This window comes from Mya arenaria, chromosome 8 (genome assembly GCF_026914265.1).
Source record: "Mya arenaria isolate MELC-2E11 chromosome 8, ASM2691426v1".
Taxonomy (NCBI): Eukaryota; Metazoa; Mollusca; class Bivalvia; order Myida; family Myidae; genus Mya; species Mya arenaria.
Genome location: NC_069129.1, coordinates 61,646,765 through 61,659,447, shown reverse-complemented (window position 1 = coordinate 61,659,447; position 12,683 = coordinate 61,646,765). Strand labels below are relative to the sequence as shown.

General features: G+C 35.3%; 1 protein-coding gene across 2 annotated transcripts; it reads right to left on the bottom strand.

The window, feature by feature from the left end:
* Nucleotides 1-1,947: 1,947 nt before the first annotated feature.
* LOC128242555 (steroid 17-alpha-hydroxylase/17,20 lyase-like) lies at nucleotides 1,948-11,124 on the bottom strand. Of its 2 annotated transcripts, none has more exons than XM_052959747.1 (11): nucleotides 10,825-11,124; nucleotides 8,780-8,940; nucleotides 8,371-8,448; nucleotides 7,836-7,934; nucleotides 7,500-7,593; nucleotides 6,884-7,042; nucleotides 6,042-6,256; nucleotides 5,783-5,908; nucleotides 5,508-5,612; nucleotides 5,142-5,276; nucleotides 1,948-4,970 (listed from the first exon to the last, which is right to left on the bottom strand). In XM_052959747.1, the coding sequence occupies exons 2-11, from the start codon at nucleotides 8,931-8,933 to the stop codon at nucleotides 4,624-4,626; spliced, it is 1,512 nt and encodes a 503-aa protein (XP_052815707.1). In that variant the 5' UTR covers nucleotides 8,934-8,940; nucleotides 10,825-11,124; the 3' UTR covers nucleotides 1,948-4,623. The 2 variants fall into 2 exon arrangements, with proteins under 2 accessions (XP_052815707.1, XP_052815708.1); XM_052959748.1 differs by having other exon boundaries at nucleotides 11,072-11,117.
* Between the last annotated feature and the right edge of the window lie 1,559 nt (nucleotides 11,125-12,683).

Here is a 12,683-nt window from a genome sequence, read left to right as displayed (position 1 = left end):
ATTGATCGACCTGGATCGAACGTAGATAGACATTGTAATGGAAATCATATTTACTTGACCTGGGTCATAGATCGTAGCTCGACAAAATAAAATAACATGCACGTATTACCGACCTAGATCATAGATAGTTTATCGAAAATGTAATATACACCACGATGTGTTGCCTCATAGTTCAACACAATACAACAACATGCGAATTCTGTCGTCCTGTGTCGTATATCGAAAACCCTATAGCTATCGAAAATGATTAGCTCATAGCTCGACCAAAGAAAACAACATGCGAATTTCTTCGATCTGGATCGTAGATCGTAGAACGACACTCTGATAATCAACAACTTAGATCGACATTCTAAGAAACAACGAGTTCGGTTGACCCGGGTTATAGATCAAAACCGATCAATAAAACAACATTTAAATGTTGTTATTTTATAAAATGGAAATTTAAAAAAATGAACGTAAAAATATCAATTAAATTAAAGTCAAGGAGATAAGGTAATACAAATTCAAGTAGAAAGGTTTTCACCAACCGTAAGGACATAGGACGGATATTTAAAAACATATCGGTCTGATATCAGACTTCTATATTTTCCGATCGGTTTAAATATTCAGCATTGTCTTGTTCCCTAAGTTCGAATATGCGCCGAAATAAAATGCAGGTTACAATGTTTGCTGTTAAGGAACACCAAACGTAGGTTTGCGTTGTTAACCTAGAAATTACAGATACTTCAATTATATGGAAACCATATACGACAGATGAAAATTCATTTAAAAAGGATCCCGGCGAGTATCCCACGTCGAGACGACGTCGTACCGACCAGGTGTTTGCTGGAAACTTTTAACCGACCGAATTGGACGAAAAATTCGATCTGTTGAAAATTAATAACGATTTAATCATGATGAAATTGTTTCAAAATAATTTCTTACCCCCCACCCCCCGCGCGAGGAGACGCCAGACTACCGCCATTTCTAACGAATTGAAAGATAATGTTCAAAGTCTTCCGAATGCAATTAACTCAGAACAGAAATACAAGTACTACTCACTCTAGATACTAGTATTATAAGAATTTTTATTAACTAGACAGCTAGGTAATTATCGCGAAAATTAAGTGGTTTACACGAAACAGTTCGCGAACGCTATCATGTTCTACGGCAGTTATATGCCATCATATTTTTACCTTGCTGTTTGTACCGCTCATTTTAAGCAACCTTAGACATCACACATAAAATCATAGCGCTGAAAGCGCTGAAAGACTGTCGATGATGTAACTTAAGCAAGCAGTCTTTTCAAATGAAAAGCGATAAATCAGTTTCATAAATTTGATGAACTCTCTTAAAAGTATATGAAACAGGATAAATGTGATTATAATAAGCACACATATATCGCCCCTATTTAGTCATGTAATGGAATGGTCTTTACGATTTTCTTCTTATTATTAATGTGTCCTAAGTTTGAACCGCTTTAAGTCAGTTTAATGTATACATGTTGATGTTTGAAATGCTTCAATGTTTACTATTTGACGAAGTTTATACCAGTTTAAGTAAGCGTTTGCATGCCATCGTTAAGTTTAGTTTAAATGCAATGTCTTTAAAATGCAAATACAATACAAACTATACGCAATATTCAAGGAACAGAATGAACATATAACTTTAAATATGCTCTTTCAATGGCTTAGTATGCCTTCCAGAAATTCTATCACAGATTCACATACATGTATCTACTAAATTTGCTTTCTAGTTACACTTTCTTTAGTTATTCACTGTACAGTGAAAATAAATCTGCATGGTGCTGTGGCATCCTAAGAAGAAGAAAAAAGTAATGTCCTAGACTTCAAACCTGCAACGTCCATTTTACTTTTTATGTGAGTATTGCTAAACATAGTATTTAGGTGATACATACTAATAAGAAAATTACTTGGCCGATTTCATATTATTTACTTACAGTCAGGTATATAATAACTAGAAACATAAGCAAATCGGATAATTTACAACTGCAAAAATAAATGTAAAAACATAATCTAAGCACTCTTTTACAGCAAATTACAAGATCATCGACTTATTTAGTGGGTTAGATAATAAGAAGAAACAAAAGGTACACGAGATATTTTCCGACAGCAAATTTTAATTTTTTAACTATTACCTTAACATTAAATGCAATATACAACTTCTGGAATTTTTTTTCAACTGTGGAGTAGTATTGCTAAAAATGAACTGACAATGTCTGGGTAATGGAACCATGACTACAATTTTTTATAACCTATTTTGGGACTGCTAAAATATATGTACCACTGTATTCGAGGCATTTGGGCATTCTTCATTTTAATTAGTTGGTTAACATTTAATTTCAAAATTGTTGCACGAGAATCGAGGATTAAAAAAACAAACTCCAGATAACTTTTTCCACTTTTAAAATACTTGCATTTATAAAATCTAAAAAATTCAACGTCAAAAAGTAAAACTAACTTAAATACATTTCAGTGGTTGAGCAGCACAGGTTCGTTAAATTTAGTTTGGTTATTATGGTAATTGACTTACACTTCATACAACACGTCATATAGTATCATTTTGATATTTTTAAATGCTCATTGTGACACGTGCATGGGTTTTGATATGACAACAAACATGAAACTACACTGTGATGTTACCAATTTTAAATTAAAATAAACCATGTGAAAATAAACAGTTTTTCTCTGCATATTAACTAAATATCACACGAAATAAATGTGATTACATCATTCGAGTTATTCAAAAATAAATTTAACACTTTTCTTTTGATGATTTAAGCGCATTCTACAAAAGGTTTCCCCCAGTTATTCTATATTGGTCTCACAAGGTCAGATCAGCAAATTGGTTCCTCATCGCTGGGAACTATCTCTATAAAGTGATAGCAGTAGTCCGGAAAATAACCTTCTTCTGTCTTATAAAGTTGTAAAGTATTTCACAATTTGTGGCTTCCACCGTTACCGTTGTTTCTTTGGTAGGTTTTTCTTTGTGTATTTAATGTTTATGTTTGGGATTTAGTATTTCATATCTTTACTTAAATGGTGCATGATAAATTGATATGGAAGAAGTTATATTGTAACGGTTCACTTATTTTCTAGGGATAACCTAATCTGACAACCTTACTCTATAATGTAATTTATATATGAGAGGTTCATCCAAGAGAGTTATTAAAATGGAACATTCCTTTCTGGTCACGTGATGTGAGTTAATATAACCAAAAAAAACGAGAGGCATAGGAATTGTCAGTTCGTGTCTCGACGCCGATGGGAGCATCACTTCTGATAAATGCGTCAATTGCGATACAGACGGAGCAGCGCCAGTTCGCGTCTGATAATCTTACTCGAATTATGTTATGTTATGTTAGTTACAACTTTATTTAATATTACAACGGTTGTGAAACAAGCTATTACAACTTATATTAATCACTCTCGTTGGCACGATGTTGCGCGTTGTGGTGTGGCGGAAACCGGAGTACCCAGAGAAAACCCACTTGTCCGGCTTGGTGACCACTAACCAAACTCACATGCTCCCAGGCCGGGAATCGAACCCGGGTCGCCTTTGTGCGCTAACCACTGCGCTAGCTAACCGGACAACCAATTATGTTATGTTGTAATCACTAAATGTTTATTTTTTGTAATAGCTTTAACTGTCCTTATAAAACGTTCGAAAAAAGCTAATTATGGTAATACAAACATTATACGTGCTCAAGGTTTAAATTATCTAAATAAGTACTGAAAACATTTGCTTTCTAAGCCTGCCAAACTTTTTTTTTCAATTTGATGTTCGTTTGTTTTAACAAGAAATGATTTCATGTTAAAAAGTAATGGACAATGTTCATCTGAAAGAAAAGACAATACCTATCGATTTCAAAATGACTAAAAAGAGTAATACCGTCTTTGGAACGTCATAATCTACAACAGACCACACTATCACAAAACTACTTACGTCAAATCTCAATATCATTCTCAACTCATTTTACCACATAAAAGCATAGTATGATTCAAACTATTATATGTTTTTACAGTTTTAAAGACATATTTTCTCCTAGAATGTTTTTTTATAGAAACCTCGTATTGATATTTCGAAGAGAACTTATTCTAGGGCAGCTCATATATTGGAGTAATTGTTAAAACATACAGCTGTTCTCAAATACATTTTATGCTTAAGATTTCTTTTCATTGTATTCATGACCACAGTTTAAAATCAACATATCGTATGGGGGAATGCGCTTTATTAGGTGTAAAATCTTATTCAATTTTAAATAAGGTTATAAATTATGTGGTAAAATGAGCTGAGTCTAAGATTGAGATTTGACTTAAGTACATTGTGATACTGGGGCCTGGAATTCCCGGAAGCCAATGTTATACTTTTTTCTAGAATCTTTGAATGAAACTTAATTATCTATTGTATTTTATTTATGAAGCTGGTTTGGGATATGTTGGACTTACGATTTCAATCTGTATTCCAATCTGTATTCCAACTTGTATTGATTAAAATACTGCGACTATATTTACTCCCCCCACGTAGATTGTATACAATTACGTTTTCGATTCTACACGTAGTCAATGTCCGATTATTCAAATAACCAAATTACATTATATGCTACACCCTATAAATATGAATCTATATCCGCCTTTCCATGCGGAGTTCCTGCGCCTTGGGAAAATTTGAGAACAGGCTTCTCTCGGGAGAGATGTCAACAGGGTGCCCTGGCTGTGGTGACCACCGATAACGCTGTAGTAGGCTAGCGAAGATCAGGTGCAACTCTGGTTTCGCAACGAACTCGCCCAGGCACACTCGTTTGCCTGCTCCAAAGGGGAGCCAGCTCTTGGGTTTTGGTCCGAGCTTCCCTTGCTCGTCGAGGTAGCGCTCGGGTTTAAACTTCTCAACCTCGTCCCAGGCATCCGGGTCGTTGTGCAAGGCCCAGTGGTTAATCATCACCGGCGTGCCTTGAGGGATTTTGTAACTTCCTGTAAAAGTCGAATTTCCATTCAAGTAACATCGTTGTTGTAGAAAAATGTGTCCATAATGACATTAAGATATGCTCATCATCCATGCCAAGATGTTGAAAAGAAATATATTTCCCAGTTTTCGTACCTCAGCTACATTCACGTTTGTCATTACGTGCAATGAAACCTTACCTATGGATGTGTCACAAAGTGTCTCGTGCCAGACGCCGCTGGGGGCCACGGTTGAGATGCGCATACTCTCATGCAGAACAGCCTCCGTGTACGCTAGATCCGGTCGGTCGTCTAGCCCGGGGAGACGGTCACGGCCTATCGGAAAAACACACACTGTTTCGTAAATTTGAGTTAGAGCGTACAGAAACTGATATAAACATCCCTGAACGTGTAGCCGAGTGGATGTTATATCGAATATAAAACGCGGTATTCCTTTTACATGTTCTGGGATTTTGCTTTAAAAATGTTGCTTTCAACCCCTGCTGAAATTAGTCAACCACGTGCCACTTACACTCATTAAGATATCATCCATATTATCCCGCTTACCTACGACTCTGTCTATTTCCTCCTGGGTTTTCGCTTGTATGTCTGGGTAGGCGGCCATATGCAGCAATGCGAACCGCAGTGTCAGTCGGGACGTGTCCACACCAGCTTTAATGAAAGGTATATCGGTCAGGGAAGTTCAGAACATGGACTGAAAAACCTTTAATATAACAAACCAAGTTTGACTTTTTCTGTAGGCCTGAAATGGCAATTAAATATTACTTTGCCGATGCTAGCAACGCATCCATAAACTAATTAAAAACACGCCGTCTTCTTACCAAAGAATATGTCCGCAATAGTCTGGATAATGTGTAAGTCTGTCAGGGCGACAAGGGCATCTCCTTCCGATTCCTCGACCTCCGTACGAGCAAGAATAAGGTGGTCCACAAAGTGACGCAGCTTGTCTGGGGGAGGGATAAAGGGGGTAAGGCATATGGAAACTGGATATACACACTTTACTTATTTTACGTCTTCTTGTTTTACGGAAAGTTTTAAACATCATATTCATCATTAATGAGTCTCAAATAAGGCAACCACCTTTTTTAAATGTCTTCTTCTCTGCATGGTATTTCTTCCCTATGAAGTCCACTATCAGGTTCTGGTGGAAGTCCTCTAGTAATCGGAATCCCTGTGATTTGTAAACGTGCCTGATGAATGGTAAGAAGTCCTCCAGGGTCCCCGAAGCAAATTCTTTGATAAGCCGGTCCTCTTGTTCTAGGATGTAGTTTACTTCCTTGTCCTCGAAACCGTATCTAGTGATAAGTATATGTATTTGAGAGTTCACTATCGTGATCGTCAACCCCAGTACTTTATTTTGTTTACTACTTATTGACCAAAACTCGATCGATGTTTGATATCATCATCATCATCGCACCTGCCATCGCCACCACCATCACCATCATCATCATCATTATTATCACTATCATTACCTTCAGTAACGTTCACTATCACTTTAACATGCGTATGAGAGCATATTGTCAAAATTGCCGATGATAGAATTGTTTCAAATGTATATTATTTCTTTTAAAAGTAATAAGATGGTCGGTGACGAAGACTTCTACGGCGATGATGATGATGAAACGATGATGAAAATAATGTGTTTTTTTGAAAATTGCAAAATTACAATTCATTGCACGATCTAACTTGCTATTATATCACATTAAATTAAGTATCGTCACTTCTAAGACTCGGCGCTACCGCTAAACGGAGAACCTCACGTGTATACGTCTTAACCATGCTCAAAAGTTCCTAACTGATTTTTAATTGACTCAGTATTAAGTATAGTTGTTATACTACTGTATTATAAATATGGAATGCTACCGCAAGTCAAGTTCCCGTTTTATACAAAAGGTAAGGGGAAAAACAGAATCCCGACTTACTTTCCTCCAAAACATAAGCCGGCGAGAATATTGCCAACTATGAAGTTAACGTGCTCGACAGGGTCAAAGGGCGTGTCCGCGTGCCCGTCCATCTCCGCCAATGCCGTCTCCAGGGCCGCGTGAACACGGTGCTCTAGGGCTGGTCCCTGCATGTAGTGTCTTTGAAACGGGTATTGGGGATAAGAATACACGTGTTCTTAATTTGCATCTTAATTTGCATCAACTAGTTATAATACATATACTTGGAAACAAAGCCTTGCTCCTCCTGATAACTCGAGATTCTGTCAGAGGAGGTCAAAGAAGTTCATTGAGGACTTTTAGTGACAAAATAACCACTGGCATTACAACAAGCATGATGCTGCACCGCGTGATTCAAGAATGGCAAACGCGATCTGCAAACGCGGTGCTCGAAGATCCTGCCCTATTTGACACAACTTAGCATATATGAAGCTTAAACATATATGTATCAAAATGAACAAACTCTTAGTAAGAAGGAAAGTGAAGATTGAAATTGACTTCCATTTTTTACTAATGGTCTTGTCCAATTTTCCAAATGTATTATAATTAAGAATAATTTAAAAACATACATAGGATGAACATCATTCCATATCTGTACCTAAGGGCCTTTGAGGAAAGTGTCCTGTGTAGTTTCCAGGTGGGCGAGTAATTGCTGAAAGCTATGTCCCGATTCCCGTCCGTGAACATCTCGACTGGAGCAATCAAATAAGGAAATTGATTACACTGGCATTTAAATGGAGAGTTATCGGACATTGAGATTAGTTTTCTGGTCCTGCGGTCAAGCATTATGGACGGTTGGACGCGACCTTGTAAACAATAATGGAAGTTTCGTTTTTCAACGAGTGAACTATGAATTGCGATTGTGCAATGTGACATATATGTTTATGAATTATCTTGCACGTGTCTTAGTTGTCGCGGTGTTTTGGTGTGTTACCTGAGGGCGTGATAAGCCTGTTTGCAAAGTCTGTGGACTTTTTCACGAGGACCTCTAGCGCCTCATCTATCTTGTTCACCACAACCATCTTCATTGGACCTGCAAGGGGGAAACTATATCATTCTGTAATTATAGATTGATAAAGTCCACTTTCTTAAGGTAGAGTTTGACAGTGTCTGGGTTCATGATTACAAAAAGCTTCATGGCCATGTCTGGAGTCAGACTTAGAAAAGAACTTTTTTCGTTTCAAAGGATAACTTTTTTCCGTTTGTTGAACATATTTTTTGGTAAAACACGTACAATTTTGGATAGTTATAAATACTGAAAATACCATCATAAAAACTAGAAGGAATGTAACAATGAAATGAACATTTGCAATTTTGCCATTGGAGTCTGAACTCAGACTTCAGAGTATACTTAATCATATCTTTAGGTATTAAAGATTGGATCAGTTTCGCCGGTATTAATACTTTTTACATGACAACACATGGGTTATATAAGTACCGTGTATGTATCTTAGAAAACATTCACTCACCAACATGGACGGTCAAAACTGGCCCGTAAATCTTCGACCATTCAAAAGCTTGCAAGCAAAGGTCATTAAACGATATTTCTGAAATAAAAGAGTCGTACTAAGTGAAACAAATTCACAATCGATAGGTGGGTTATTGTTGTGGCCATAAAGTATACCTTTATTGGAAAAATATTTAAAAAATTCGATTATGACAAAATATAAAAGGAACCGTATACTAATGAGGATCTACCGACTTATATAGGCATCTGGTAACTAAAAATCGTATATCTCATAAGATACCTTTTTCATGTGGAATAAACTTTTATCAGACATGACAACGCGAAGCAGTGTGGCTATAATTGAATGACATCTGATGTAACAAGTAATGCAAAGTTGAATGTAAATGAAATTTCAGTGGTGTTTTCCTTACTGTAAGCATGTCCCAGCAGGGGGAGCGCGATGCCTGGGCGGGGCGGGTAGTTATAGCGCATCCGCCGGAGCAGCCAGAAGGAAAAGAGGCCCACTACGAGGGCAAACAGGGCCGTCGAGATGGGAGAGGACGGCAGGTACGCCTCCACCGACATAGTTCGGCTGGAACATCACAAACACTGTTAATTCACTCTGTTATGGAGCTTTATGTAAGCTGCATCACATGTAAGATCGCATCATTTGAAATAAAAATGTATTGTATGTGAACTATTCTGAAATTTAGCCTTGCACATTACGTAAAAAACATCATCATATCTGAAATTCTTTGTGCAATGTATCGTTTATGCAATTAACAATGCTGCACCACAAGTTGAATTTTAAAACACTTATTAGCTTGGGTTGTGTTTGACTTTCTGCAGACCCAATCTTGTTCACATCTTAACTTCAAAATTCCAGACCTAATTAGGATTGTACGCTATACAAGTGTTTGGTATGCAATGTTGGCAGGCTTAGCTGTGAGTTTTTGATTTTTCAGTTTTGAAGTTGTGTCCCATTGTTGTTTCATTGATTTTTGGACACTTTAATGTACATGCACAGAGCAATGGTCATTTTGTTCTTTTTACCATGACGTGAGCTTCAAAATGACTGAAAGTGATGCATGTCGTGAAGTTAACTCATTTTATACTTTGATTTTATTTAAACGCATGTTGTCAAAGCGTAATTCGGAAACGTTTGAAAGTAATTTTATAAAACCTGAGACATAAAAAGATGACAATGCGAAATAATCCACTGCAAAAAATACTTTAACTATTTGACCCGTTCTTGCAAAGAAACCTCTCTTTAATTCTTGATTTACCTAAAAAAAATTACTTTTTTAATACAAGTCTGAAACTTGTTTAATAGAAAGTTTATCCTTTTGCTCCATTATTATCTCCCCTATTCACTTCGCTCATTTCTAAGTCCTTTGCTCTTGCATATATATAACACTTCTAACATGCTCCCGTCATCAGATTTCGAATAAAACACGTCATAAACATTAAAATACTTTAAAAACGAATAAAACATGATGATGAAAATGATAATGATGAGGATGATGAGGATGATGATGATGATGATGATGATGTTGGTGGTGGTGGTTGTGGTGTTTGTGATGATGATGATGATGATGATGATGATGATGGATGATGATGATGACGAGGAAAACAATGACCACAACGACTAAGATTGCGACGACGAAGACGATGATGATGATGATGATGATGATTATAATGATGATGATGATGATGATGATGATGATGATGATGATGATGATGATGATGATAATGTTGACGACGACAATGATGATGCTGATGATGATGATGCTTATGCTGCTGCTGCTGACGACGACGATGACGACGGCACCAGCCGGACGACTATGAAGATGACGATGATGATGATGATAATGTTGATGAAGATAATGATGATGATGATGATGATGATGATGATGACTTCATACGGGTCAACACTTCAAAGGTACAGTTTTTTCATATGATGCAAGGCTATTTTTAATATGTTGCAGTTTTTATGATAAAATAATCTATAGTAAATCGGAGTTTATATATATATACATTAATGTGATATATGTAACAACACTTACCAATACACATATACTGGACATTTAAGCCTCATTTATGATGTAATTTAGACTTATTTATACAAATGTGCCTAAATTCAGAAACTAAACCACTCAATATTTAACATAACAGTTCTAAATTAAGAAGCTGTCTACAGCAAAGGTCACAATTAATAATGAAATATTAAAAACTTTATTGAAAACAAGACCGTTTAAAATGCTGGTGACCTATAATCACACTCTACATAACCCTCTAACTCTATTTAAAACCGAGTCTATTTTTAATAATAGTGATTCTACAACTGCAAAATCAATAATCCTACAAAATTATCTCAAAATACAATTACTATTTACTATGCCTGGTAATGGCTTCTTCTCCATTAATATTCTGCAGCGAATTCTATCAGAAACGGTTAAAGTATGTATGAACTTACCTGTAAAATTAATGAACACGATAATCCTAATTTGAATCACAAAGAAATGTTTGCTCGTGCGTTTATGAATGAATGGACCGTACAATAAGACCGATTGTGTTTATGTACGCATCGACAAACCACCATCAATGACCTGATATTAATGGCTTTGAAATATGAAACAGAACGTAAACAAATGCAGCTAGATAACTCCGTTTTCAAGACAATGTTACTGTCAAAAGAATATGTCCAAAGTAAAACTACTCACAACAATGACTTCTAAATACAAAACACACAACAGACAACTACAATCAAACAGTATCAAATACAAGCTATGGCTCTGACGTAGGGTTAAAATCAAGCACATTATTGAAATGTAGGTCAACATGTAGAACATCGTCGAATAAACTGTCAAAATCAACCACAAAACTAAAACATACGTGCACAGCGAGAATCAAGCATACGTAATTCCTTTTTTCAATGTTTTTATCATGACTGATCTGAAAAAGAAGACGGGGCGGGGCGACTACCCCCCCCCCACCCTTTAATCCTTAAAATTTTACATTTTTATGTCAATATCGTAGTAAAAAGTTATAAGATTTATTTATTTATTTATTTATTTATTTATTTATTTATTTATTTATTTATTTATTTATTTATTAAAATTAATTAATTAATTAATTAATTTATTTATTTATTTATTTATTTATTTATTTATTTATTTATTTATTTATTTATTTATTTATATTTATTTATTTATTTATTTATTTATTTATTTATTTATTTATTTATTTATTAATTTATTTTAATATATTTATTTATTTATATAAATATATTAAAATAAATTAATAAATAAATAAATTTCATTCATTCATTCATTCATTCATTCATTCATTCATTCATTCATTTATTCATTTATTTATCTCTTTTTATTATTATTGTTATTTTTCAGGCGTTAAGTTTTGGAAGAAAATGGCGCTGGATTCTTTTTTAATTTAAAAGTTCAAAACATGCCTTTTAATGCAAAAACAATAGTTAATTAAAGCGCGAATGCGCTGAAAGACTATCTGCGGGCAAATATGTAAGAGTTGCAAATTTTATTTGAACAATATGGGAATGAATGGAGGGCACATAGATAAAAGTGAAAACTGAGCCGAGGGCCAAGAGCGCTTGGGCCCATATTGGGCAAGGTAAACATACATATCTATATCTATTTTATGGCGTCTGGTGTCATTTTGTCTTTGCAAAAGTCACTTTAATCGTCGTAATCCCCCATCCCCATGTATTTAAGGTTACAATGCATGCCCCTTTCAATCGTTTCTAAATGTTTTTCGTTGCTTTGATGAGATATCATACGATAGGAAAGTATAATGCATCATATATATATCATTTCCTTTTATGAATATACACGTTTTGTTTAAGGAAAATCTTTTTTGTACAAACAACTTCAGTAATAATTCCTTTCAAAATGCACAGCTTATCACTTCAGTCGACGTATCCCCCACCCCCATGTATTTAAGGTTATAATGCATTCCCCTTTCAATCGCTTCTAAAGGGTTTTCGGTGCTTTGATTAGATATTATACGATAGGCAAGTTTTATGAACATACACGTTTTAATTGTTTAAGGAAAATGATTATATTTTACGAACAACTTAAGCAATAATTCCTTTCAAAATGCAGAGCTTATCAGATGATCGTTTTCCCGCGGTGAAGACAAACATGTAGTCAGTAAATGTATGTAGAAACTATTTTTAGATTATCGAAAATTGTCTGTTCTAAGAATGAGAAGAATATGATTGTGCTTTTCCAAGTTTTATTGATACATTTATGTTATTTATGTTTTATGTAAGTATCTTTGAAGAAATAGTACTAGTGCTGT